General features: G+C 44.1%; 1 protein-coding gene and 1 long non-coding RNA gene across 5 annotated transcripts in view; one reads left to right on the forward strand and one right to left on the reverse strand.

Annotated features, from left to right (window-relative positions):
- APBA2 (amyloid beta precursor protein binding family A member 2) overlaps positions 1 to 26,925 on the forward strand; it is a 174,970-nt gene that overhangs the window by 91,545 nt on the left and 56,500 nt on the right. For all 3 annotated transcript variants that reach the window (XM_072950667.1, XM_072950666.1, XM_072950668.1), the window contains one exon: positions 23,409 to 24,399. In XM_072950667.1, coding sequence (XP_072806768.1) covers positions 23,449 to 24,399 — 951 coding nt within the window. In that variant the 5' untranslated portion in view covers positions 23,409 to 23,448. The remainder of the gene's footprint in view (positions 1 to 23,408; positions 24,400 to 26,925) is intronic.
- Positions 16,658 to 23,718, reverse strand: LOC140689681 (uncharacterized). Of its 2 annotated transcripts, XR_012064713.1 has the most exons (3): positions 22,851 to 23,660; positions 22,059 to 22,704; positions 16,658 to 17,027 (listed from the first exon to the last, which is right to left on the reverse strand). It is a non-coding gene; the product is annotated as an uncharacterized lncRNA (long non-coding RNA). The 2 variants fall into 2 exon arrangements; XR_012064712.1 differs by lacking the exon at positions 16,658 to 17,027 and having other exon boundaries at positions 21,987 to 22,704; positions 22,851 to 23,718.

Raw genomic sequence — 26,925 nt, forward strand, 5'->3', positions numbered from 1 at the left:
ATCCAACTGAGTTGTGACATGATGTAATTTTCATATATAATTTGATTTGATAATTTTTTTAGTTTCTTTGCATCTGTGTTTAAAAATGATTTGCTTTAATTTTAGTTTCATAAAATATCAAGGTCAGTTTTGGTATCAAGATAATGGTGGCTATTTAAAGTGAGTTGGCAAATGTGTCCTCTTTTACATTCCCTGCAAGATTTGGGGTAATATTGGGGTTTGTTGTTGTTGTTGTTGTTGCTTGTTTTTGCTTAAATGTTTGGAATATTCCAGCTAGGAAGCCACTGGGGCCTGAAGTTATTTGAGAAGAGAACTTTTAATTACAGGTTCAGTTTTTTTAGTAGATACAGGACCATTTGGATATTTTGTTTTTTCTAGCATCAGTTTTGCTAAGTTGTATTTCAGTAATTTGTTCATTTAGTAAAAATTGTCATAAAAATTAATAAAGTGTTCATAATATCTATTATATTTTGCAAGTGATATCCACCTTTTCATTTGTGGTACTGTAATTTGTGTACTCGCCCTCTCCCTCATTTTTATCAGTCTTGATAAGGATTTATATATTTAATCCTTTCCACTCTAGAATCAACATTCGGATTTGTTGATTTTTCTCTGCTATACATTTGTTTTCTGTTTTATTTTTTTCCCTGCCCATCTATTTCTTATTTCCCTCCTTGGCCTTTATTTGGGGTTTAATTTGCTGTTTTTTTCAAAGTGCTTGAGAGTAACTGGATATCTAGATTATTTTACCAGCATTTTTTATTTTCTAATGAAGGAATTTAAGGTTGTAAATTTCCTTGTAAGCCTGTTTTAACAGTAATCCACTTTCTAAAAATTGTGGTTAAAAAACCCATAAAATTAAAATTTACATTTTAACCATTTTTAAATATATAGATCAGTGGTGTAAACCATCTTTACATTGTTGGAAAACTTATCTCCAGGGCATTTTTCGTCTTGCAAATCTGAAACTCTATACCCATTAAAAATGCCCCTTACCCCCTTACCCCCAGCCTCTGACAACCACCATTTTACTTTCTGTTTCTATGAATTTGACTACTTTAGATATCCCATGTGAGTGGAATCATGCTGTATTTTTCCTTTTGTAATCGACCTACTTCACTTAGTGTGATGCCCTCAAGGTTCATCCATGTTGTAGCTTGTGTTAGAGTTTCTTTCCTTTTAAAAAAGCCTGAATAATATTCCATTGTAAGGATATGTCACGTTTTCTTTATCCATTATTCCATCAATGAACGTTTGAGTTGTTTCCATCTTTTGGATAATCGTGAATAATCCAGCTATGAATATGAGTGTGTAACACTGTTTTTTGATATGTTGTATTTCCATTATAAATCAGTACAAAATTTTTAAGTTTTTATATTTATGTTCTTTTGTGTTCTACTATGTTCTACCTGTGGGTTATTTCACAGTGGTTAATTTCCAAGTGTCTGCATATTTTCTAGTTATAGTTTTGTTATTCATTTCTAGCTTATACTGTAGTCAGAAACATATTCTTTGTGATTTTAACATTTTGATATTTGTTTAGACTCATTTTAGACTTGTCTACCAAACGATTAATTTTGATGAAATTTTCTCTGTGCACTTGTGTGTATTTCCTCAGTGCCATAATTTTCATATATTAATGAGGAAATTTTTAGTCACTGTGTTGTTCAAACCTAATTCCATTCTGATTTTTGTCTGCTTATTTTAGTTTCCTGAGAGAAGTGCTAAAAAGTATCCCACTGTGATTTCAGATTTATCTTTTTGCAGTACTATTATTTTCCCTTTGTAAAGTTTTAGAGCATATAACTAAATATGTATACACTTAGAATTTAAATTTAGAATTTATTCATAGCAGATTGCCCTTTTTATGAATTTTTCCTTTAATAATGCCTCTTTTCCTAAAGTCTACTTTGTCTAAATATTAATATTTAAGCTTTCTTTTTTAAGTAAAGTTTTACTTTAGAATTGATTTAGATTTATAGAGAAGTTGAAAAGATTAAGTAGAGAGAGTTCCCATATATCCTACACTGACTTTTCCCCATTGTTAACATCTTACATGATCCATTGGTAACAAGTAATGAAACTATGTCAATGCATTATTATTAACCAGAGTCTATACTTCAGATTTTCTTACTTTTTACCTGTTTTTTTCTATACCATGATTCCATTTAAGGTACCACATTAAATGTAATCTTCTACAAATTTTATTGACAAACCAGAAATAGATTCTTGCATATAGAAAATAAACTATGGTTACCAAAGGGGAAGGGGTGGGGGAGGGGTAAATTAGGAGTTTGGGATTAACAGATACACATTACTCTACACAAAATAGGCAAACAACAAGGACCTACTGTATAGCACAGGGAACTGTATTCAATTTCTTGTAATAACCTATAATGGAAAAGAATCTGAAAATACATACATGTGTATGTATATATACACGTATAACTGAAACACTTTGCTATACACTTGAAACATTGTAAGTCAACTAGACGTCAGTAAAAAAAATAAAATTAAAAAGAAATGTAATCTTCATGTCTCTTTAGGTGCTTTTAGAGGGTGAAAGCTTCTTAGGCTTTCCTTGTTTTTGATGACCTTGATGGTTTTGAGGAGCCCTGATTAGGTGTTTTATAGAATATTGTTCGATTTGGGTTTGTCTGATACTTTTCTCATGGTTTGCCAGGGGTCATGGACTTTTGTCAGGAGATTGCATGGGGAAAAGTGCCTTTCTCCCTATAACCAAATCAGGGTGCAGGACTTAGCACTGTTGACATCAACCTTGACCACCTGGGAGTTCTGCCCCATCTCCATGAGGGGGCAGTGTCTACACAAAGTATATGGAATTCTGCATGGGGCATTTGCCTCTTCTCCCTCATTTGTTATTTACATCCATATGAACTCAGGGATATTTTTTGTACTTTGGTTGACACAGTACTATTTTATTTATTTTCTTGTTCAAACTGTTTCACCTTCACCCTTTTCTAATGTATCCACATACCAGACTTAACCTCTCTGCTGTCCTTCTCTCTGGGAATCGGGCACCCCAAGTTCTCACTGTTTTAGGAGCTCTAAACGACAGTTTCCAGTTTCCCCAGCCTTGTGAGATGGGGGAAAGGTTCTGCTTAGTCCTGTTGCCTGGTAACTAGCACTTGCTGTTTGGTTTTCAACCTCTTGGCTCCCATCATTCTGAATGCACAGATGCCCTGGAGAGAAAGGCAGCGTAGAATGCTGAACTGATTTCAGTATTTTTTTCCTTGCTTCTCAGGATATCCTCCCCTCAAGTCCTAGCTCCTTTGGTGGGTCTGTGATGCTTCCAGAGAAATTTTTAAAAGGTTGATCAAGAGTTGCTAGTTGTTTCTTTTCCATTACAGCCCATTACAAGAAATTGAATGTAGTTCCTTGTGCTGTACAGTAGGTCCTTGTTTATCTATTTTATATATAACAGTTTGTGTCTGTTCATCTCAAACTCCTAATTTATCCATCCCCTACTCCCTTTCCCCTTTGGTAACCATAAATTTGTTTTCTATTTCTGTGAGTCTGTTTCTGTTTTGTAAATAAGTTCATTCATCTCATTTTTTTTTTTAGATTCCACATATAAGTGATATCATGTGGTATTTTTCTTTGTCTTTCTGGCTTACTTCACTTAGTATGATGATCTCCAGGTCCATCCATGTTGCCACAAATGGCATTATTTCATTCTTTTTTATGGCTGAGTAGTATTCCATTGTGTGTGTGTATACATATATGTATGTGTGTGTGTGTGTGTGTGTGTATATATATATATATATATACCACAACTTCTTTATCCAGTCATCTGTCAATGCACATTTAGGTTGCTTCCATGTCTTGGCTGTTGTCAGTAGTGCTGCTATGACATTGAGGTGCATGTATCTTTCTGAATTATAGTGTCCTTTGGATATATGCCCAAGAGTGGGATTGTTGGATCATGTGGTTAAGTATATTTTTAGTTTTCTAAGGACTCTCCATACTGTTTTCCATAGTGGCTGCACCAAAATACATTCCCATTCACAGTGTAGGAGGGTTCCCTTTTCTCCACATCCTCTCCAGCATTTATCATTTGTGGATTTCTAATGATGGTACATACATGTGGCTATTTAAATTAATTAAAGTCAAGTAATGTAACAATCCAGCTCCTCCACTGAACTTGCCCACCTCAAGGGCTCAAAGCCTGCCATGTCGGGCAGCACAGAGGAAACACTTCCATCACTGCAGAGGGTTCTGTTGAACAGAGCCGGTCCAAAATCTTGATTCCAGAATCAGTGTTGAGCTCGCCAGTCTGCAGATAGCCCTATCATCGGTTGCTTCTTTTACAAACATTTCCAGGGTATTTTCCTGTAGTCAGTCCTCTGTCGCCTGTCTTCTTTCCCACATTTCCTCCAAAATCCCCACCAAAGGGGACTCCACCCTTCTGTTGCCCAAATCAATCTATGATACAGGTATTGGATATGGACCACCTTTTGGCTTCCAAGGAAGTTGCACTAAAATGATACTAAGGCATGTTTGATACTCTAGGATTCATGTCTGAGAAACAGCACTGTCTGTCTTGTTGATGTTTCTGTGACTGTTATTGTTAAGGGGAAACAGGAGGTCTATATTGCTTGGCCCAGGTTGTCTGTTTCGGGCATGATTAGAGAGAGATGAGAGGCATGCCCTCAGAGAATCAGCTGTCAAGTTGTCTTAGTCCCCAGGTGGACGCCATCAAGGGTAATTACAGTGAGTGAGATAATTACTATAAAATGAGTGTGTGAGGTCCCTCTCTTATGTCCTTTATAGCATCTTTAGTAGATGAGATTTTCCTATTTTGAAAGACAAAAAGTGCCCAGATCTCCTGGGGTGACAACCTCAACTGCTAGGGGCTAGTGCTTCTCCTGTCTCGTGCCCAGAATCTGCCCTCACCAGTTTGGTTTGCGGATGCACAGTGGGGTTGGGAGGGGCAGATGGGAGTATCTTCAGACTCAGATCGGGGACAGCAGTATCACTGAAAGAGCTTATTATCATTCCAGGAAGACATTGCTTTTCAAAAAGACTCATCAGGCATGTGGGGTATTATGCTAATAGGATTTCTGAAGTCCTCCCACAATTGTGAATATTCGCTTGCTCAGTGATATTTGCATCCAAGTAACCGATAAGTCAGGTTTGCGGGGAGGGGAAAGAGCTCTGGGCTGGGAGGCAGGAACACCAGCTGTGTGACCTCAGGCAAGTCCTTGCAGTCTGGGTCTTGGTTTCACCCCCGGCCCCTCCTGCTTCCTCAGAATGATTGTGAGAACCAGAAGCATTGATTGTGCCAATGTTGCAGGAGAATGGGGCGTACCAGAGGATGGTCATGTCCCAGATCTCCGGCGAGTCCGTCCATGGGACAGGCTGCCAAGTGAGGATCCTTGGCTTCTTACAGGAAAAAATTCAAGAGCAAGCCACGGTAAAGTGAAAGCAAGTTTATTTAGAGAGATACATATTCCATAGATAGAATGCAGTCCGTCTCAGAAGGGACAGCAGCCCCAAGGTGCAGGCATTGTTAGTTTTTATGGACTGGGTAATTTCACGGGCTAAGGAGTAGGGGGATTATTCCAACTATTTTGGAGAAGGGGTGGGGATTCCCAGGAGTTGAGCCACTGATCACTTTTTGGCCTTTTATGGTCAGCCTGGGAACTGTCATGGGCCTGTGGGTGTGTCATTTAGCAGTTGATGTATTACAACCAGTGCAAGGTCTACTGGAAGTTTCCACCATCTTGGGTCTGGTTGCATCTAACCAGTTTATGTCACATCTTCAATAACTGGGTCATTTTTTTTTAGTGGAAGTACAATCAGTTTACAATGTTGTGTCAATTTCTGGTGTACAGCATAATGTTTCATTCATACTTTTTTGGGGGGTGTGTGTCATTCTTTTAATGGTTGTGCCCCACCCCCTTCCTTCCTGTCTCACCAGGACTGGGATGGACATTTTGCACTTATCTCTGACCATCAGAGTAACACGGGAATCTTATATTAGCCCCCATGATAGATGAGACACTTGGGTCTTAACAGAGTCTTCCTGGAAGAGCTCAGTAAACATCAGTGCCTGGGGCCACACTTTTCATCTGTGGGCCCTTAGATGAGTCAGGGAAGGTCTCAGCCCTGTGCACCTCCTGTGTGATGTTGACATGACAACACAAGCATGTAGCTCAAGGTAGGCGGTGTGTTGCTAGTGGCCTTGTGCTGTGCATGTGTAACATTAGGTGACGATGATCAAAGTTTCAAGAGGAAGCGCTGGTGGGAACCTGGGGCAGCTGGTTGGCTTTTCTGAAGGCATTGACTGTACTGTGCTCCCTGCAGCTCAACTGCCGGGCTTGGTGGGAAGAGACAGGTGGGTCTTTGTTTTGTCCACGTAGTCCCAGCCATTGCTGTGCATGGGCCTTTGGAATCTGATACCCTTGCTCCCTGAGCTGGTGCATCTCAACCTGTGTAGGAAGAGAATTGGAACCCAAGACCAGATTCACCCAGAGCACTGTTCAGTTCCGAGAAACTTCCTTTCATTTTCCCTTTGATAATTTCCTTCTATTTTCTCTTTCTGGAATTCTGGCATTGACCCTCTTGATTTAATCCTTTAAGTCTCTCTTATCTCTTCTTTCATCTTCTTCCATCTCCTTCTCTTTTGGTTCTGCTTTCTGGGACATTTTGATGACTTTATCTTTAAATCCTTATATTGAACTTTTTTACACTTTTTTCTACTTTTAATTTCCAAGAGCTCTTTCTCCCTTTTCATTATCTCTTTTTTGGTAGCATTCTGGTTTTGTCTTCTGGAAGCCATATCTTCTTAGATTTGTTTCAAAGTGTTAATCACTACTTTATGTATTTTTGACAATTTCTCCTGTCCACTGCACTTTCTTGTTTCCTCACACTCATGTACCTGGATTTTCTTCTTCCTGTTGGAGGCCTTCCTCCTGAACCTGTGATCCGTGCTGGTTCCTTCATATTTAGAAGGGAACTCCTGACGGTTGACTAGAATCTCAGTTTGTGGCGGCACATGTGGGGAGCATTAAAAACTTCCAATCCTGGGGGTTTGTCTCAGGCCAGTGGGATCTGTAGCTCTTGGAGGGAGGTCTGGGGATGGATAGATTAGTATGTAGAGGTATTGATGGAGAGATAGATTTTAATTCCCCAGCAGTTCTAATGTGCAGCCACTGCTCAGCAGGATAACGAGTGATGATGCTGGTTCTTTGGAGACTTGGCGTAATTAACACATGCTGAAACCGCCTAGTGCTTCTCCATCTCTCTGCACCGTTGGCAAATGGAAGAGTGGGAGGAGTTGCCTATATCGATAGAGACTGTTCAATGAATTAAGTTCCAGGGACCTCTGGGCAGGAAGGATCAGCTCACATCCTGTGGATGTGGGGGAGGGCAGTCCTTCTGCCAGAGGCAGCATTATAGCTGCAACAGGAAATGTGGGAGGATGCAGTTAAGGACCATTGTGGAGGGTGGGACCCTAGAGGGATGATCTGAACATCCTCTGACCCGGGGAAGGAAGCTCTGACAGATGCCAGGTAGTTTGGCCCATGGACTCTGGTGAGGCCAGCCCTCCCTCTCCCAGCGATGGGAGAACGGTAGAGTCAAGGGACTGCAGGATGCAGTATAGCAAACTCAGTACATCCCCATCAGTGGTAGAGAGAAGCCGTGGTTGGAGAGAAAGAGACAGATGGTGGGAAACACTGAGCAGATCGGGAGGCAGTGCCCACCTGAGCCCTGCTCCCAGGAGAGGTGGGCCACCAGCCATCACTTAACTGGCCTCAGCCAAGCTCCTCTTGGAACCTCATCTTCAACTGGGAAATAGGATCACGGGATTCCTGCCCAGCACGAGAGTAAAGAGGTGATGCCTGTTGGGGGATGGGGCTACCGAGGTGGAGCCCAGGAGGCCAATTTGGTGTTTTTGTGACTCAGTGCTTATAGTGTTACCTTCCTGCATGCAGCAAAGGTCCATCTGCTCTGGAACTTGCAGACTGGACAAGGCATGAAGATGGAAGAGAGAAGGGGTAAGGGAAGGACCAGGGCGCTCTCTGAGCTGGCCTCTCACACACCACGAAGTGGACAGAGTGGTGCTACCCTCTTGGGGGGAGACCCCCGGGTATCACTTGCCTTGCGCTCCCCCCTCTGCTCACCGGCGGGTGAGGGCAATGTCTGAGACTGCCACTCTCCAAGGAGAGAGGTGCCCTGCCCATTTCCTTTTGGCTCAGGACAATTTATTTTTATTTTTTAATTTTTTTTAATTTCAGAGTTTTTTAAATTGAAATATAGTCAGTTTACAATGTCGTGTCTGTTTCTGGTGTACAGCATCTTGTTTCAGTCATGCATGTGCATATGTATATTTCATTTCACATTCTAAGTGAAGTCAGCTAGAAAGAGAAAGAAAAATAAATACCATATGATATCACTTACATGTGGAATCTAAAAAAAAGACACAAATGAACTTGTTTACAAAAGCAGAACAATTTATTTTTAAGGATCAAAGATATCACTGGAGGGGAAGGGTATAGTTCAGTGGGGAGAGCGCATGCTTAGCATGCTTAGCATGCAGGCGGTCCTGGGTTCAATCCCCAGTACCTCCATTTAAAATAAATAAATAAATAAATAAACCTAATTACCTCCTGCCTTCTGGGAAAAAAAAAAAAACAATATTGCTGGGCAGCAATGATTTGCATTTTCTTTGTAAAACATCTGCAGGGCTGTGTGATACAGGTGTAATCTCACAGAAGATTCAGCGATGACAGGCAAAGCCAAGTGCCCCTCGCTGACCAGCAGCTAGAAGCCTCTTCCTTCCCAGAGAGAACCACTCGTGGGGGTTCGGAGTGTCTCCCTCCAGCCCCGCTACTGCACACTCACAGAAGCAGATATGTCTTTGTACAAGCATGTGGCTGTGCTGTTTTCACACAAGTAGAAGGTATCTCAGAGTCTGTCCCCTACTTGAGCTTTTCACTGCATGATATTCTAGAGAACTTCCATGACTCTACAAATAGGACTGCGCCAGGGATCACACTCATTTGTTTTAACTGCTGCCCAGACTTGCGTGTACTTGATACGGTTGAATGAATGCGCTCGCACAGTGAACGTGTCACTGGTTTTCTGATGTTTGCTATTAGAAACAGTGTTGCTCAAGGGTTCGTGTCTTTGTGAAGTGGGGTGGCTGGGCACCACCTGCATTTTGCAGTATAAATAGAGACTATTGGGTTCCCTTCCAAAGTGACTGCTGAGTGGTTCTCTCCCTACAGTGCAATCAGCTGATGTGACGGGAGGAGGATGCAGTTTCATTTTGTCACTTCCCTGATGATTCCAGAGGTCAAGAGTCTTTGCTGTTGTTGATTGGCATTTGTATTTTCTCCTGGGTCAACTCCCCTTTGTGATTTTTCCTCACTCTTTCCCATTGGGTTATTTGTCTTTTTTTTTTTTTTTTACTGATGTGGAGGAGGAGTTTGGTGTTTGCGTGAGTTTTGATACATCCTGAATACTAATCCTTTGTTTCCTATATGTCAGCTATTTTCTTCCAGTCTGTTTTCTGTCTTCATTTTTCTAGGTGTTTTTTTTTTATATAGATTTAACATTTTTATATAGGAAATATATTCACCTTTTACTTTTTATGCCTTATTTAAGAAGGCCTTCCCTACACTCAATATCTAATGTTTGAGACATCTCTTATTATTTTAATAATCATTATTATTATTATTTATAATATAAAATAATAATATAATTTATAATATAAAATAATAGTAATTATTATTATTATTAATGGAGGTACTGGGGATTGAACCTAGGACCTTGGGCATGCTAAGTATGTGCTCTACCACTGAGCCCCCCCAGGAGCCCCTGGAGTTGTCTCTTTTATCCTGGAATTGACTTTTGTGAATGGTGTGAGGAAGGGATATCACTCATTCTTAAATGGGTTGCAGTGATTATAGCCCATTCTCCCCCCACTGATTTGAAATATGACCTTTACTGTGCACTAAGTTATCCTAGCTGTTGGACTGTTCTGGACTCTCTTCTATCCTGTTGGCCCATGTGTGTGTTTCTATAGTTTATTTTTATATCCATCATTCTTTTTCTACAGTTGTTCCTCTGCCATCTGTATTTTATTATTCTCTTACCTTTTTTATTGAGGTATAGTCGATTTACAATGTTGTGTTAGTTTCTGGTGTACAGCATATATATATATATATGTATATATATTCTTTTCATATTGTTTTTCATTAAAGGCTATTGCAAGGTATTGAATATAGCTCGCTGTGCTGTATGTATAAACTTGTTGTTGATCTGTTTTGTATATAGTAGTTAGTACTTACAAATCTCAAATTCCCAATTTATCCCTTCCCAGTCCCCTTTCCCCCTGATAACTATCAGTTTGTTTTCTATATCTGTGAGTCTGTCTCTGTTTTATAAATAAGTTCATTTGTATCCTTTTTTTTTTTTTTTGGATTCCACATCCACCTGTAAGTGACATCATATGGTATTTTTCTTTCTCTTTCTGGCTAACTTCACTTAGTCGGACAATCTCCAGGTCCATCCATGTTGCTGCAAATGGCGTTATTTTATTCTTTTTTATGGCTGAGTAGTATTCCCGTGTGTGTGTGTGTGTGTGTGTGTATCTCACAACTTCTTTATCCAGTCATCTGGACATTTAGGTTGCTTCCATGACTTGGCTATTGTAGATAGTGCTGCTATAAATGTTGGGATGAGGAATGGGACAAAATATTTGCAAATGATGTGACTGACAAGGGCTTAATTTCCAGGATATACAAACAGCTCATAAAACTCAATAACAACAACAACCAAAAAACACAATCAAAAAATGGGCAGAACACCTAAACAAACCTTTCTCCAGTAAAGACATAGAGATGGCCAGTAGGCACATGAAAACATGCTAAATAATGCTGATTATCAGAGAAATGCAATCAAAACTGCAATGAGGTAACACCTCACACCATTCAGAATGGCCACCATTAACAAGTCCACAAATGATAAATTCTGGAGAGGGTGTGGAGAAAAGGGAACCCTCCTACACTGTGGTTGTGAATGTAAATTGGTGCAGCCACTACGGAGAACAGTATGGAGATTCCTAAAAAAACTAAAGATAGACTTACCATATGATCCAGCAATCCCACTCCTGGGCATATATCTGGAGGAATATCTGATTGAATTTTATTATTCTTATCGGAGGTTCTGTTGGAATTGCATTAGTGTTTTTAATTGATGTTGGACCAAATTAAAATCTTTAGAACATTATTTGTTTCCATCCAGAAATATAGTGTATTTTTTCATTAAAGTTTTGTACATTTTTATCTTCTTTTCCTAGATTCTTTATAGTTTTGTTGCTGTTGTGTATGAGATCTTTTTTGCTGTTACAGTTTCTAAGTGGTTATCACTGATGTTTGGGAAAGCCATTGATTTTTTTTTAATTGAAGTGTAGTTGAGGTACAGTATTGTATTAATTTCATATATACAGCAAAGTGATTCTGTTCTGTATATATATATATTTTTTTTCAGTTTATTTTTCATTATAGGTCATTACAAGATATTAAATATAGTTCCTTGTGCTGTACAGTAGGTCCTTATCTGTGTAGTAGTTTGTATCTGTCAATCTCAAACTTCTGATTTGTTCCTCCTGCCTCCCTTTCCCCTTTGGTAACTGTAAGTTTGTTTTCTATGTCTGTGAGTTTGTCTCTGTTTTGTATACAGATTCATTTGTATTGTTTTTTAGATTCCATGGGTAAGTGATATTATATGATATTTGTCTTTCTCTGTCTGACTTACTTCACTTGGTATGATCGTCTCTAGGTCCATCTATGTTGCTGCAAATAGCAGTATTTCATTCTTTTTTGAAAGCCATTGATTTTTGTATGTCGAATGTACCTGTAGTATCTTGATAAACTTTCTTCTTAGTTCTAATAGTTTATTAGTTGGTGCTCTTGGAGTTCTGCAAATACAGCCAAGTGGCTTGGTAAAAATGCCTCCTTCTTCCCTTCTTTCTTCTCAACCTCACCCCTCTGAAGATGTTTTATTATTGATTCCAGAGATACGGCCACTGGAGGGCAGGCAGGTGGCCTGGCGTCCCATCCAATGCGGTGGTCCACACTTGGTCCATGTTTGGTCCCAGACTAGCAGCATCGGCCTCACCTGGGCACCTGTTAGAAAGTCAGACGCTGAATCAGAAGCTCTGAGGGCGGGGCCCAGCGTTCTGAGTTGTAACAAGCCCTCTGGTGACCTTCACCTGCTAGAGTGAGAAGGCCACTGGGGGAAGGAGCTGTCGGATGCAAGGCTGGCTGGAGGTGGTGGAGGGGACAAAAGAGCCAGGGCCTTGGGACTGAAGATGGACCACTAGGGGCACTGAGCAGGGCCCTAGAGCAACCCCTCAACCCAGAGCAGCTCTGGGGTCTTTGTCCCCAGTTGGAAGCTGAGACCCAGAGGCTGCTGGTGACAGCACCCACCCCAAACCGCCTGGAACACTGGCCCTGGCTGCACCTTTTGGGGCAGGCCAGGGGCCCAGGGGGCTGGAGAAGTGCCCCAGGTCATTGCCAGAGGCTGCCCCACTCCTCATCCCTCACTCACTCTGGATGGGGAAGCCCGCCCTCGGACATCTCCATCACCTGACTACTGCACATTTCTGCTTTCCCACCTCCTCACAACTGTCGGCAGACAGCCTGGGTGTCTTGTTTCATGTTTGTCTTGAAGAGTCACAGGCAGGGCCCTAATGTGTAAGTCCCCGTGGTGTCTCCCTCGCCAGACTTTTCTAGGGGAAGAAGATGTTACTTAGGAGATGGGGGCAGCCCAAGGCTCCTGCGGGGAGGTTGCGTCTTGTGGCGCAGACAGTGTCAGCGTCAGCCGGGAGCTGGGATGACATAGCCCTGCCTGGGGGTGGTGGGTGCAGCTCTGGAGAAACCCAGTGAGCTGCTGGTCAGCAGACCCCCAAAACTTGGGTGTCGGCGGGGGAAGCCGGCTCTCCCCCAGCAAAGGATGAGGAACCTCCCCACTCTGGGCAAGGGAGCCTGTGTGGGGGGAGTTTGGGGACGCAGAGACCCCGCGTTCCCTCCAGAGGAGGTGACTCTCACATCTTCTCTTTTGCAACCCGCCCCTCAACGAATACCCCAGAGCTCCCTGCTTCCCAGAGAGGAAACATTTGTAAGAAAGTCACATGTAAATAGAGCTAAATCCTTTTAAATAAGCCAGGAGAAGCTGGCTATTTAAAGCCATCCTGTGGGAGATCTTTTATGCAGAAGAGAATCATTTAACAGAGTGACAGAGTACCCTTCCGTGTTTCGCCATCTCAGGAGTTTCGTTTCAGCGTTTGAGTTTCCTTTACGTTCGTCCAGTGGCCACAGCTGAGCCCCTCTGCTAGGCACGGAGGCCGCCTCAGCCTGAGACCACCCCCTACCACCATCGGCTTGCGGTCTGGTGGGTGTGCAGCCCCCCCTGCAGAATGTTGCAGGAGGACATCTGGGAGGACAGCGTGAATGGACGATGGTGTGAGAGCACTGGTTGGCCATCACCTGGGTCGGTGCCTCCTGGGGGGCTTGCTGGGACGGGCGAGGGAGGGGACCTCGCAGAAGAGGAGGATCTAGAAGTGTCCCTGTGTCACACGAGGCAAGCAGGGAGAGGCAGCTCTCCAGCCTGGTTATTTCCTGCCGGGACTGGGGAGGAATCAGTGCCAGAGTGAGTGGGACCCTGGGCTGTCCTTGTTAGAGGGGCCTCTTCCCCGTGGACCCTGCCTCCTGCATCCTGGGTGGGGTCCACCCTCCAGCTGCCACCTCAGGGCGAGCCACTGGCCTCAGCACTCTGGCCAGGGCTGCTGGCGCTGTGATGGCTGGCCATGGGCTTTGACAACCACCTCTGCCCCACTGCTTTCTGAATCCTAAGACCCCCCTCTCTGTTTCGGGGCTGCGAACTTTGGCTTCCCAGAAAGCTGGTCCCCCAGGCCCTTCCCTCCCAAGCACTCCTGGGAAACTCCCTTTTCTGGCCCAAAGTGGCCTAAGCCTGAGAGGGATGCTTGAGAATGAACAGGACCCTGGCTGTGGAGGGGCACCGAGGTATGGGACTCTGAACCACGGTTCATCCTCAGAGGCTTAGCTTTGGAAATGACTTTACGTCTTTCCCTGACGTGTATTGGTTTCACACCCTGTTTACCCAGTGCTGAACCAAATCAGCAAAGCTGTATGTTGACAGTTTGACAGGCTAGCAACCCAGTCCTCTGATGAGGGCCCCGAGACAGCGCTGAAGTGATGCGTTAAGTGTGGGGAAGGGAGGTCGAGCCCCATCTGGATGGGCAGCCGTCGAGGACACGTGCATCCGTCCTTCTTGACCCCTTTCCTCTGTGTGTCCATTTCCTCAAGCATCCCGGAGATGATCATACTATTACTGATCGAGGGAGGTGGTGGAGCCAGGAGATACCTCTGCCTTAAAAGTGTCCTTTGAACATATCACCTTATTTCAGCTGGGCATCCTGGTGTAGCAGGAAGGGAGGGCCACTTGTGTGTGTGTCATGGCCTGTGCTGTGGGGTGGCATTGCTCTCCTGGGCCCAAAGACCAGGGTTAGGAGGGCCCTCTAGGTTCTATGGGTTACTAGAGGAGGTGGCATCCACTGTATGCACCAAAGACCTTAGATGCCAGTGGGGTGGGCAGTGGGGGAGAGGCTGCGTGGCCAGCCCTTCAGGCAGCACGAAGCCCTCATTCCTTACTCAGTTGGCCCAGAACTTTCTATCTGGAGACTGAGAGATTATAGGGTGTTCCTTGAAGGGCCAGAGACCTTCTTTTCATTTTATCCAATTCAGTGGTTCCCAGCCTGGGCTGTAGATCAGAATCACCAAGAGAGTTTAGCATGCTAATGTCGGGGCCGCAGAAAGAAGTTCTGACCTCGTGGGACTGGGACGCGGTCCAGGAATGATCATTTCTCAGAGCTCCCCAGGTTGGTTGTGACATGCACTGAGGGTCTAGGACAGTTCTCCTGCTGCTGAGGGTGCTGATGAGAGCAGCCAGTCACCCACTGGCTATTGTATGTGTTTGATGAATTGAACGAAATAAAACCTAAGTAGGTATTGACTTCATACACCTTTCCACAGCTGAAGGACCAGGAAAAGGGGCCCTGCGTGCTGAGGAGTGTGGGATGAATCACTCCTTTGTTTTATTTGGGGTTTGGGAGAGGAGGTAATTAGGTTTTTAAAAAAAACACCTTTATTGTGGTATGGTTCCGGTACAGTAAACTACACATATTTCAAATGTACAATGTGATGAATTTTAATAGATGTACACACCTATGAAACCGCTACCACAGTCAAGATAGCTAACATTTCCATCATTTATTTTTATGGAGGTACTGGAGATTGAACCCAGGACCTGGTGCATGCTAAGCACGTGCTCTACCACTGAGCTATACCCTCCCACCAGCAGTTTGTTTTATTTTTGTCTCCTTCTCTGCTAGCCCTGCCCCAAGGCTGGACCCAGAGCAACAGCAGGGGTGCCTGCAGCTAAAATCCTAGAGAAAAATCCAACTCTCTGGATAGAAGGATGAGGCATTATACAAAGACAGCGGGGAAATCTCTTTTTTTTCCCCTCTCTTTTTCTTTCTCTTGTTGCTTCCTTCCCAGTGGGGGCCCTGGCTGCACAAAACTATGAAACCAAGTAGGTGGAAACTCCAGAGAGCCCCCAACTTGACAACCAGAGGAACCAGGAAGAAGTCTTGTGGATGTCCTCACTCCTGTTCAACACCGTACAGGACATCCTAGCCAGCGTGCTAAGGCAAAGAAAAGCAATAGAAGGCATAGGTTCAGGGAGAAGGGTATAGCTCCCTGATAGAGCACATGCCTAGCATGCATGAGGTACTTCCATTAACAAATAAACAAATGCCTAAGTACCCCCCCAATAAATAAGTAAAAAGTAGAAACAAGAAAAAAAACCTTAAAAATAAAAGGTAAAAAAAATGAAGAAGAAACAGAAGGCATATAGATTGCAAAGAAATACATAAAACCAACTCTTCCTAAAGATGAGTAGGAACGGGGGCTGGCTTTGGTAACCACCACTGTCTGCAGCAGTTCTTGTGGGAGAGAATGAACTTCTTAGTGTCAGGAGTAACTAATGAGAACAGAGAATATCCACCTTCCCAGAATTCACTGGGCGCCATATTGCTGTCCATTACGGCATGAACACTGGGGCCAGTGGAGATTTCATTGCGGGATATTGAAGGTACCAGCTCTTGGAGACTTGCTATTGGTAGAGGACTGACAGCAGTTAAGAATTGGATGCAAGGGACTGATCATTCCATTTCGCTCATTCTGAGATTAAGATGTGGTGGGGAAGATATCCTGGCATGTGGGAAGTCCAGATGGAACAAATCAACCCCCGCCCATTCACTTGAACTCTTTCAAAGGATGCTGAGACCTCCATCCTCCCTCTGAAGAAATGCCAGTGGACAGGTGTGGCTGGTGAGGGCTTACACTCTGCGGGACTTGGCTTTTTATATGTTATTCGTCTACAGAAACGCCACACTCAGAAATGAAGAAAGAAGAGTGAATAACATTGTCCCATCACTCAAAGGCCACCCTTTGTTGGTATTTTAATGTATTTCTTCACAGTTTATTCTGTGTTTATTTGGTTGTGAACAAATTACAACAGCGCATTTTATGCGATAAACTCTCTGTAAATTTTTTAATCGCTGCATAATTGTCCCTCGGATGTGCTAACATTGGCTTAGCAAAGATCTTACTCCTGGAGGTTTGGTGTGTGCTCAACATTTTTGCCTTTTTTGCTGCCGTTTTTCAAAAAGAAACCCATTTTTCTGTAAACTAGCCTGTAGGGTCTTGTGGGTCGGTGTTGGATGTCAGCCTGGTTTTCTGAGGGTGTATTCATTCATTCACATATAATTTTGAAGATTAATCCATTTCAGAGCTCATGGTGGTCTGTGATCTTGTAGCAGGAGACTGACTCAATGACTTTTGTCTGCAACACTTGGGCTGACTCTGCAGGTGTCCTCCAGGACCATTTAATCAGTCAGAGCAACCGTTCTATTGGGAAGGAAGAAAAGAATATTATCTTGACAACATGTGAGACCAGATTGGGGGCCGCAACCATTTGGCTAAGTCCCTGTCTCACTTGTGTCATAGCGTTTCCACCCAGCCTGCATCCTGGCCCCTGGATCACCATGTTTCATCTCGGTCTGCTATCTTACCAGCTCTTCTAAGAGCTGGAGAATGCCATTTCTGCATGTAGAGAAAAATGTGGCTTTGAATAAGGACAGGGGAGTTCTTTATCGTGGACAATGAGTCTTTATTTTCTGCATCTCATTAGGATGTTTCAGGAGGAGCCGCGTGAGCACCGAGGCAGGGGTTGCATATTTATTGATTCGTGGACTGTTCTAGAATTAATTGAGTTTGAACACAGGGCCTCATTTCCTTGGACTCGTAGCAGGTCATTCCTCTCCTGAACATTTGAATTTCTTTCAAGGTGGTCTCATGCGATGGATTTATCTTTGATACGATTCATCACAAGCAGGGGACCTCAGTATGTTTGCTTAGAGCGTGGGGAGCCTGCCGGCAACCACTGGAGGGATGGTTAACCCTCTCTTGGCCACACTCCTCCTGGGCATTTTCTGAAGATCTGGACCTCAGGTTGAAAAAGAAAAACATTTTTTAAAGGGTCAGAGTAAAAAGCTCTGGATGGAGGGGAAAGGGGCCTAATATATATCTTTACAGAAACATCAAGACATTGTTTACTATACAGAACTAAGGCACAATTGTTGTGTTCAGTAGGGGAATAGTTCGATAATGTCTTTGGGCCAGGAAATACGATGTAGCCATTCAAATAATACTTAATAGAGAGTTTCTACTGTCTTCTCTCCCTTCAAATTTCATTTAAAATCTTCCTTAACTCCCTTATATAGAAGGGAAAAAAATGATTCATGGCATTGAGGCCAGTATATGTCACTGTTCTGTTAAACCCACGTCCAGCCCTGCAGACAAGGTCCCTCCTTTCCAGTTTCTCAGGAGGGGAAGGCCATCCAACCATTAAACATTTCACCCGAGGTCTGGCAGTAAGTGGAGGTCTGAATTTAAACAGGGACCTTCTGTCTTCGTCTTTAATAGCAGGCTCTTTCTCTTACACAAAAAGCGCCCCAGTAGGTGCACTGTAATTCTGCAAAGCCTTCAAAGATGAAGCTGCCTTCCTGGCTGGCCGCTGTGAGTCCTTGCATTTGCATCCACAGGAGAGAGAATTGAATCATAAGGTCTGTGCTGTCAAACTCTGGAGAGGCCAACACCACCATTGTATTTAACAGTGAAAACTTTTAAGAACCAAGATTATCACATGGTCCAGCCAAGCCCCACGGGAACCTGAGGCAAAAGAAAAACTCAGCAATACTCATCCTGTCTTTATTTAAATTTTTGATATTTTGTTCATCGTGGATTTTTTTTTGCATTCATTTTGATTTTTAAGTGTTGCATTAAAATCTTATCTATTTTGATTCCTGAATTTTTCTTCGGCACCCTGTTAAATTTTGTGCCCAAGGCGAAGGCCACACTTGTCTCACCCTGGAACAACCCTGGTAAAAAGTAAAGGCATTTTTCTGGAGAGGGTGTGGAGAAAAGGGAACCTTCCTACACTGCTGGTGGGAATGTAATTTGGTGCAGCCATTATGGAAAACAAAATAGAGATTTCCCAAAAAACTAAAAATAGACTTATCATATGATCCAACAATCCCCTTCCTGGACATATATCCAGACGAAACTCCAGTTCAAGGAGACACATTCACCCCAATGTTCATAGCAGCACTATTGACAATAGCCAAGACATGGAAACAACCTAAGTGTCCATCAACAGAATGGATAAAGAAGATATGATGTCTGTATACAATGGAATATTTCTCAGCCATAATATGGAATGAAATAATGTCATTTGCAGCAACATGGGTGGACCTAGAGATTATCATACTAAGTAAGTCAGAGAAAGACAAATATCATATGATATCACTTATATGTGGAATCTAAGAAAATGATACAAAATGAACTTATTTATAAAACAGAAAGAGACTCACATACATAGAAAACAAATCTATAGTTACCAAAGGGGAAACAGGTAGGTCACTCTTCTCTTAAACGTGCAGCCCTGCAGACAACGTCCCTCATTTAGGGGATAATTTAGGAGTTTGTGATTAGCAGGTACAAACTTCTACATATAAAACAGATAAACAACAAGGTCCTACTGAATAGCACAGGGAACTATATTCAATATCTTATAATAACCTATAATGAAAAACAATATATGTATATGTATAACTGAATCACTATGCTGTACACCAGAAATTAACATAACATTGTAAATCAACTCTAGTTTAATTAGAAAGCCAGGGGAGTAAAGGTATTTTCATTACATCTGTGAGTAAGTCAGGGATGCCTGTCAGCAGCACCACTGTCATTTAACTGTGGCAGGGCAGTGCAGCCAGACAAGGTGACAAAATGCTGTAAAAGAGAATAAAATTATCAACTAAAACTGTTAGAATTTCAAAATGGACTTTTACAAGATCAGTTATAGATTTTTTTTTCTACATACCAACAATAGCCAGGTAGGCGTAACAGGAGAGAAAAATCCACTCACCATGGCCACAAAAAATAATAGATCTCAGAATAAACTGACTATGAGACTTCTATAGTTATGAAGAAACCCACTGTGGCATCAAGAGATTTCTTGAGTGAAAAGACCCAAGTTGTATGTGTAAAAGTTTCTCATTGCTAGGCAGGAGAAAGTGGAGTGGGAGATGACTTTGCAGTGAGCTGGCACCAGTGGGTTAACCACCTGGATTTCCTTTTGAGACGAAAGGAAGAAGGAGCTTCTATTTTTTAAGTGTGGACCGAGATGGGCTGTCCTCGGCCAGATCTGCTTGCTTCACGGGAAGATGTGCCTGCCACCTAGAGCCACAGGAAATAAGTGTCTTCCTTGACATCGCGGGGCCTGGGAGCTGCACCCTTTCCCCAGCTCCAAGGACTGCAAATTTCCCATTAGAGGGACCAAACACCTCCCCTTGAAGCGGGCAAATCTGGCCACCATCTTTGTTTCCTTGTTTTTTTTTTTTTAATTGAAGTATAGTCAGTTTACAATGTGTATCGATTTCTGGTGTACAGCATCATGTTTCAGTCATACATGTACATACATATATTCCTTTTCATATTCTTTTTCATTATAGGTTACTACAAGGTATTGAATATAGTTCCCTGTGCTACACAGTATAAACTTGTTATTTATCTGTTTTCTATATAGTAGTTAGTATCTGCAAATCTCGAACTCTCAATTTATCCCTTCCCACCCTCTTTCCCTCTTGGTAACCATAAGTTTGTTTTCTATGTCTGTGAGTCTGTTTCTGTTTTGTAGATAAGTTCATTTGTGTCTTTTTTTTAATTCCACATAAAAGTGACATCACATGGCATTTTTCTTTCTCTGGTTTACTTCACTTAGTATGACCATCTCTAAGTCCATCCATGTTGCTGCAGATGGCATTATTTTATTCTTTTTTATGGTTGAGTAGTATGCCATTGTGTATATTTATATTAATATATATATGTATTTGTAATTTATATACATCACATCTTCTTTACCCAGTCCTCTGTCAATGGACATTTAGGTTGCTTCCATGTCTTGGTTATTGTAAATAGTGCTGCTATGAACATTGGGGTACATGTATCTTTTCGAATTAGAGTTTTCTCTGAATATGTGCCCAGGAGTGGGATTGCTGGATCATATGGTAAATCTGTTTTTAGTTTTTTTGAGGAATCACCATACTGTTTTCCATAATGGCTGCACCAAACTACATTCCCACCAACAGTGTAGAAGGTCAAACCCTTTATTCTTTACATTTGAAGATTTAGCCTGCCTGAAAAGCATATACATGTAAAGTAGGGTGCAGCTTAGTTTTCTCCCAAATGGTCACCCCAGTGGTTTTCAAACTTGGCTGCACATTAAAACCCTTGATGCTGGGTCACAGCTTATACCAGTGAACTTGGGGTATCAGATGTATGCACTTGTAAAAATTACCCAGGTGATTCCAACATGCAGCAGATTCTGAGAACCACCAGTTCACCCAAGTACCCCTCACAGAATAGAATATTCTTTTCCCCATGCCTTAGATGGCCAACCATACTGGTTTCAGCACTGAAAATTGTGTATCCCAGGAAGTAGTGCTCAGTTCCAGCAAACCAGGACAGCTGGTCACCCTAGACTCAATTCTTTCATAAGCATAGGTCTGTTTCTGGACTTTCTAATCTGTGTCATTTCTATCTGGCCAGCAACACTACCACACCACTTTGATTTCTGTGACTTTAGAGTATATTTAAATGCTTAATAATACAGGTTCTGCCACATTTTTATTTTTTAGCTCTTTCCCAACTATTTTTCCCAAATTGTTTCTTCTAAATGAACATCGGAATTATTGCATCAAAGTTTCCCCAATAATTCCATTGAGACTTTGGCTGGGACAGCCTTAAATGACAGGTTACTTGGGGAACTTATTTATAGGATCAAGGTCTGCTCTATGCTACTGTTTCTACATACTTTAGTCCTTAAGTCTTATATTGGCTTATACAGTGTTGTATATAGGTGTGGATGTGCATATGTCTCTGTGTAATACAGATTTTATCCCCCAAATGATACAGAATTTGAAGTTAGATGGTAAGAGGTACTGTGTACCTTGGTTTGTTCTTTGACAAGGATGTGAATACCTGCAGGGTTCACAACCTGGTGTCTGGCCTTGGGGAGACTCAGAGATGCCACAGAAGTGGTGTCACTTCCCCAGGAATTGGGCGTAAGTGCTCACATCCCCAAAATGACTGTAGAAGATGGTGATACCACTGACAGTGACACCACACACAGAGCAGGTGACCGTGGACGTGGACCAGCATCTCACATGGGATAGGCTTTCAAACAGGCACTAGTAAACGCATGCAGAGAGGTGATGTAAACCTCCACTGGCACAAGTGATATGAAAGGAGATCAAACAAATAATTTAATAGGTACACTATCTAAATTTACAGTATCTCATTCACTGGCTTTACCTGGTGTAGCACTGCACATGAGAAAACAGGTTTATTTCTCCGTGCTCACCACTGGCCCCATTGACCGCCTGCCATCTTGTCTTCCAAGGCAAAAGAATCTGGCCACCCATTAGCCATTGCATTCAATACACGCTGCAGGGACCATTGTGAGGACTGCTTTCCATGGAGAGCATGTCCAAAAGAATGTGGTTGCCAACTCCCTCCTGTCATTCCTACAGCAGGTAGTGTGTCCCTTGGGGTTGGGTCTCTTCTGTGAATGTGGGAAATCTGTTTTTAAATGATGCTTACTACTGTTGATGCATCCTCTGGTCCCATGTATTGTAGAGACCACTGAACACCTCGCTCTCTGCCTGGGAACAGATCTCTGGAATGGTCCCATCAGTTTCAGAGTTTGGGACTGGGGTGACTTGAGTGGACGTTCAGACCCCGCAGGGCCCATCTCAGGGATAGTGTTCCTGGTGTGGGATGCATTCCTAGTGGGTGGGCCACTCTGGGGAAGCACTGGGAATCTTCCAGCATCCAGCGATGCTACCAAGACTTGGCCATTCATGCATGAGCACCCCCCACTTTCTCCAGAGGACCAGAACAGTATTTCCACTGGCCTCCCTTCCTCCAGACTTCTGTCCTGCCGGGTCTCCTGAAGGGGCTGAAAGAGAAATCCTGTGTCACATGCCTGCTGAAAATCACCTGATGACTGACTCTACATGTTTTGTGGGATAAAACAGTGTCCTAAGCAGTAGGGATGTGGGTCTGAGCCCGTGGGATCTGTGCAGTGCCCCATGGTACACTGACCTGCCTCCCGTAAGCAGCAGCTGCGTCCTTTGCACTGTCCTGTGGCCCAGCAGCATCCGGAAGAGGGGCGGGGTCAAGCTCACCTGGGAGGGGCACTTAAGATAGGCTTTGAGGAGTAATAGATTTAGACTCGGAAGGTGTAGGACACCTTATCATTGGCTTCATCGTGTCTTTGGAATGAAAGCTGCTTCTTTTTATTTTTGAGAACAAACAACCTGACCAATGGTCTTGGACGCCTCGGCTACCAACTCAGTGGGCATTTTTAAGAAGTCATGAGTGAGCAGTGAGTTGGGGGGAAGAAGCCATTACCCGCCTTTCCTCCAGCCCTGTGTGTCCTCCCTTCTCTGTGGCCGGGGTGTGCGTTGGTCCCGAGCATGAGTCCGCTGGAGGGGGCGGGTGTGACGTCATTGGGGGCGGGTGTGACATCATTGGCACAGGTGTGCGTCAGCATCGCGCTGGGGTGAAACGCAGCAGCGGGGCCGCTCCCCGGCGTGATTCTCGAGGATGGCTGTGCCCGACGGGGTTCTGACTCTGCTCTCTTCTCCTCCCTCCCCGCAGTGGCTGCCTCCTGGTGACGATGGCCGCGTGAGCGCCTGCCATGGCCAACCGGACGCGTCAGAGCACGGCGAGCAGCATGCTGGACCACAGGGCGAGGCCGGGGCCTGGCCCGCACGGCCAGGAGCCCGAGAGCGAGGACGCCGAGCTGCCCCTGGAGGAGTATGCGCCCCCGGGCCTGGAGCCGCCCGCCCTGCGGCCCGAGAGCCCCGCGCCCGCCGAGCCGGGCGGCCACGACCACAGCCCCGACGGGGACTCAAGCTCCGACTACGTGAACAACACCTCCGAGGAGGAGGATTATGACGAGGGCCTCCCCGAGGAGGAGGAGGGCATCACCTACTACATCCGCTACTGCCCCGAGGACGACAGCTACCTGGAGGGCATGGACTGCAACGGCGAGGGCTACCTGGCCCACGGCGCGCGCCACCTGGAGACGGACGAGTGCCAGGAGGCGGTGGAGGAGTGGACGGACTCGGCAGGCCCGCACCCGCACGGCAGCCCGGACTACCGGGACGGCCGCCTCCCCATCCCGGAGGACGAGTCCTCCGTCCTGGAGGCCCAGGACCAGGAAGAGGGCGTCCACTACTGTGCCAGCGAAGAGGGCTACCCGGACTACTACCCCACGGAGGCCAACGGGAACGCGGGCGGCGCCTCCCCCTATCGCCCGAGGCGGGGGGATGGGGACCTGGAGGACCAGGAGGAGGACATCGACCAGATCGTGGCCGAGATCAAGATGAGCTTGAGTATGACCAGCATCGCCAGCGCCGGCGAGGCCAGCCCCGAGCACGCGCCTGCGCGGGGGCCCGAGCCAGGGCCGGGGGACTCCGCGGAGGCCGGCCCGCCCGGCGAGGCCAGCTGCGGCCCCAGCAGACATGAGGGAAGGCCCAAGTGTCTGAACCTCCCTCCTGAGGCCAAGCACTCTGGAGACCCCCAGAGAAGCTTCAAGACCAAGACCAGGACTCCGGAGGAGAGGCCAAAGTGGCCCCAAGAGCAGGTAGGATTCTGGCTGTCCTCAGAGAATGGGATGGAGGAGCCCAGAGAACAAAGGGTGTGCTGGTGTCACCCACAGATCAGAATGAATGCTCAGTTCTCCATCCGCTCCATTACACGTGGACTTTCTTGTTGTTGTTTTTTTGTTTTTTGTTTTTATTTAAATATTTTATTTTATTTATTTTTTGTTTTGGGAGGAGGTAATTATTTATTTACTTATTTATTTAACAGAGGTACTGGGGACTGAAGTCAGGACCTCCTGCATGCTAAGCATGCGCTCCGCCACTGAGCTATACCCTCTCCTGGTGTGTGGACATTTTGGTCACTCACCTTCACCCATCAGATGCATCAGGAAATGCCAAGAACATCTTGTTGAAGGTTGATTGGCAAATAAGGCTTCCAGAAGACACTCCAGCCCATCCAGAGGAGGCTGGGTCCTTAGCCTGCCTGCACTGAATCTGCTCATAGAGGGAGGGATGTCCCTGTGACCGCTCCCCCACCTGGTGGTTTCTTCAGGTTGGCAGGGCATCAGCAAGGATGTGGGGTCACTGGCCAGTGCAGAGAGCTGCAGCCAATGGTTGAGGGCTGCCCTGCGGGGAGGAACAGCAGACCTGAGTGCATTTCACAGGGGCACACATCTCTGATAGCCTCCGGGGGCTTGACACAATGGGCAATTAGCTGTAAGTAAATCTTTTGAAAATAATTATTTGAAGGTTTGACAAAGTCTTGGAGAAGAAATACATGTTAATGAGACCAATGGACTTAAGCATACTGTATTTTCTTGTAATTCTATCCACATTAGTGGGTTTTCTAATGAACACTTTGGAAAAGCTGCCTTTCAAAAAAATCCCACATGTCTAGATACAGAAGATGTGAGAATTAGATGCACATAAAGGAACTTCTATTTGGCTAATTCTATGGACAAATGAGAATGAACTGCTTTCATATTTTTAACACCTTTATTGTGGTATGATTCCTGTACAGTAAACTATATGTATTTCAGATGTATAATTTGATGAATTTTGGTAGATGTATATACACCAGTGAAACCACCACCACAATCAAGATAGGTAACATTTCCTTCACTCCCCAAGAGGTGCAAATTTCAAAATTTGCTTTTGTATTTTTTAAAGCTTTAATTAATATACCTTTTTTTTCCAGAAGAATTTATTTGAAATATATATATATATAATGAGAGCTTGAGTTTGGGCAGTAAGTCTTATGGACTCACTATTAAATTTCCAGAACTTTCTTTTGATGCCTTTTGTTTTTTAAAAGGTTGTTAAGTGTAAGTTGACTTCTATTTCGGGGTGTCCCTGTCATTCGAGTCAGTTCTGCAGGTGCCGGGGTTGGGGCTTTGGGATGTCAAGAAACTGGTCTTGTGCAGTTGAGGGAGCTCCCCCCAAGGGCAGGAGACTCTGGGCTCAAGATCTAGGCTTCAGGATGAAATGCCACCCTCCCTCTGCGCAGAGCTGGACTCACACCCAGTGGTGACGATGCCCAGGGAGTGGACAAGACCTCGTGTTTTGCTTTACTGTTACCAGAAGCCAGTTTGAGTGAACGCCGAGCTTTGGGTTGAAGGACAGGGGGGTTGAATGAATGGGTGGTGGAGTTGCTTTCACAGGGCAGGTGGAGGTAGGGGGACCCAGGAGGAGGTCTGTTCTTCAGAGACATGGCATTGGGTGGGGGAGCAGGTTCTTGCTCTCCCTAAATAGAGTGTCTCCTAGAAGCAGGTGCTTTTATCTAAGATGGTGGAAGAGCTCATTTATGCTGGGTAATTATCACATAGCTTTTTTGGCTTTATTCCCTTATTAATTTGAAAATTAATTCCATCAAGGGAGACCCTGGCAGTTCCTAGCTCAGGGTGGACCAGGCCTCCCAGTGAAAATGGACTTCTCTTAAGGGCTCTGCCTTGCCTGGGTCATCATGTCCTATAGACCCGCACGACCCGTTCTAGACGAGGGACTCTGAAATTTGACCATGGAGCCACTAATGGTGATAGGAACCATTAATTTTTTAAAAATTTGAACATTGACTGCATATTTGATAATACTGAATTTTATCAACTTAGAACATTTTAAAAACTGTAATAAAATATACAGAGTATAAAAATTTCCATTTAACTATCTTTAAGTATACAGTTGAGTGGCATTGAATACATTCACATTATTTTCCAACCTTCACTACCATCTTCTACCTCCAGAACATTTTTCGTCTTGCAAAACTGAAACTCTGTCCCTGTTACACGTGAATTCTCCATTCTCCTGGTCCCCCAGTTCTTGGCACCCACCATTCTACTTCTTGTCTCTGAGGGTTTGACTACTCTAGGTCCTGCATATAAGTGGAATCATATAGTATTCGTTCTTTGGTGACTGGCTTATTTCACTTAGCATAATATCTTCACGGTTCATCCATGTTGTAGCCTGGGTCAGAATTGTCTTTTTTTTAAGGCAGAGTCATATTCCCTTGTACCAATGGAACCTCATTTTGCTTATCCATTCATCTGTCAATGGAAACTTGGGTTGTTTGT

The sequence above is a fragment of the Vicugna pacos genome, chromosome 27 (assembly GCF_048564905.1).
Source record: "Vicugna pacos chromosome 27, VicPac4, whole genome shotgun sequence".
NCBI lineage: Eukaryota > Metazoa > Chordata > Mammalia > Artiodactyla > Camelidae > Vicugna > Vicugna pacos.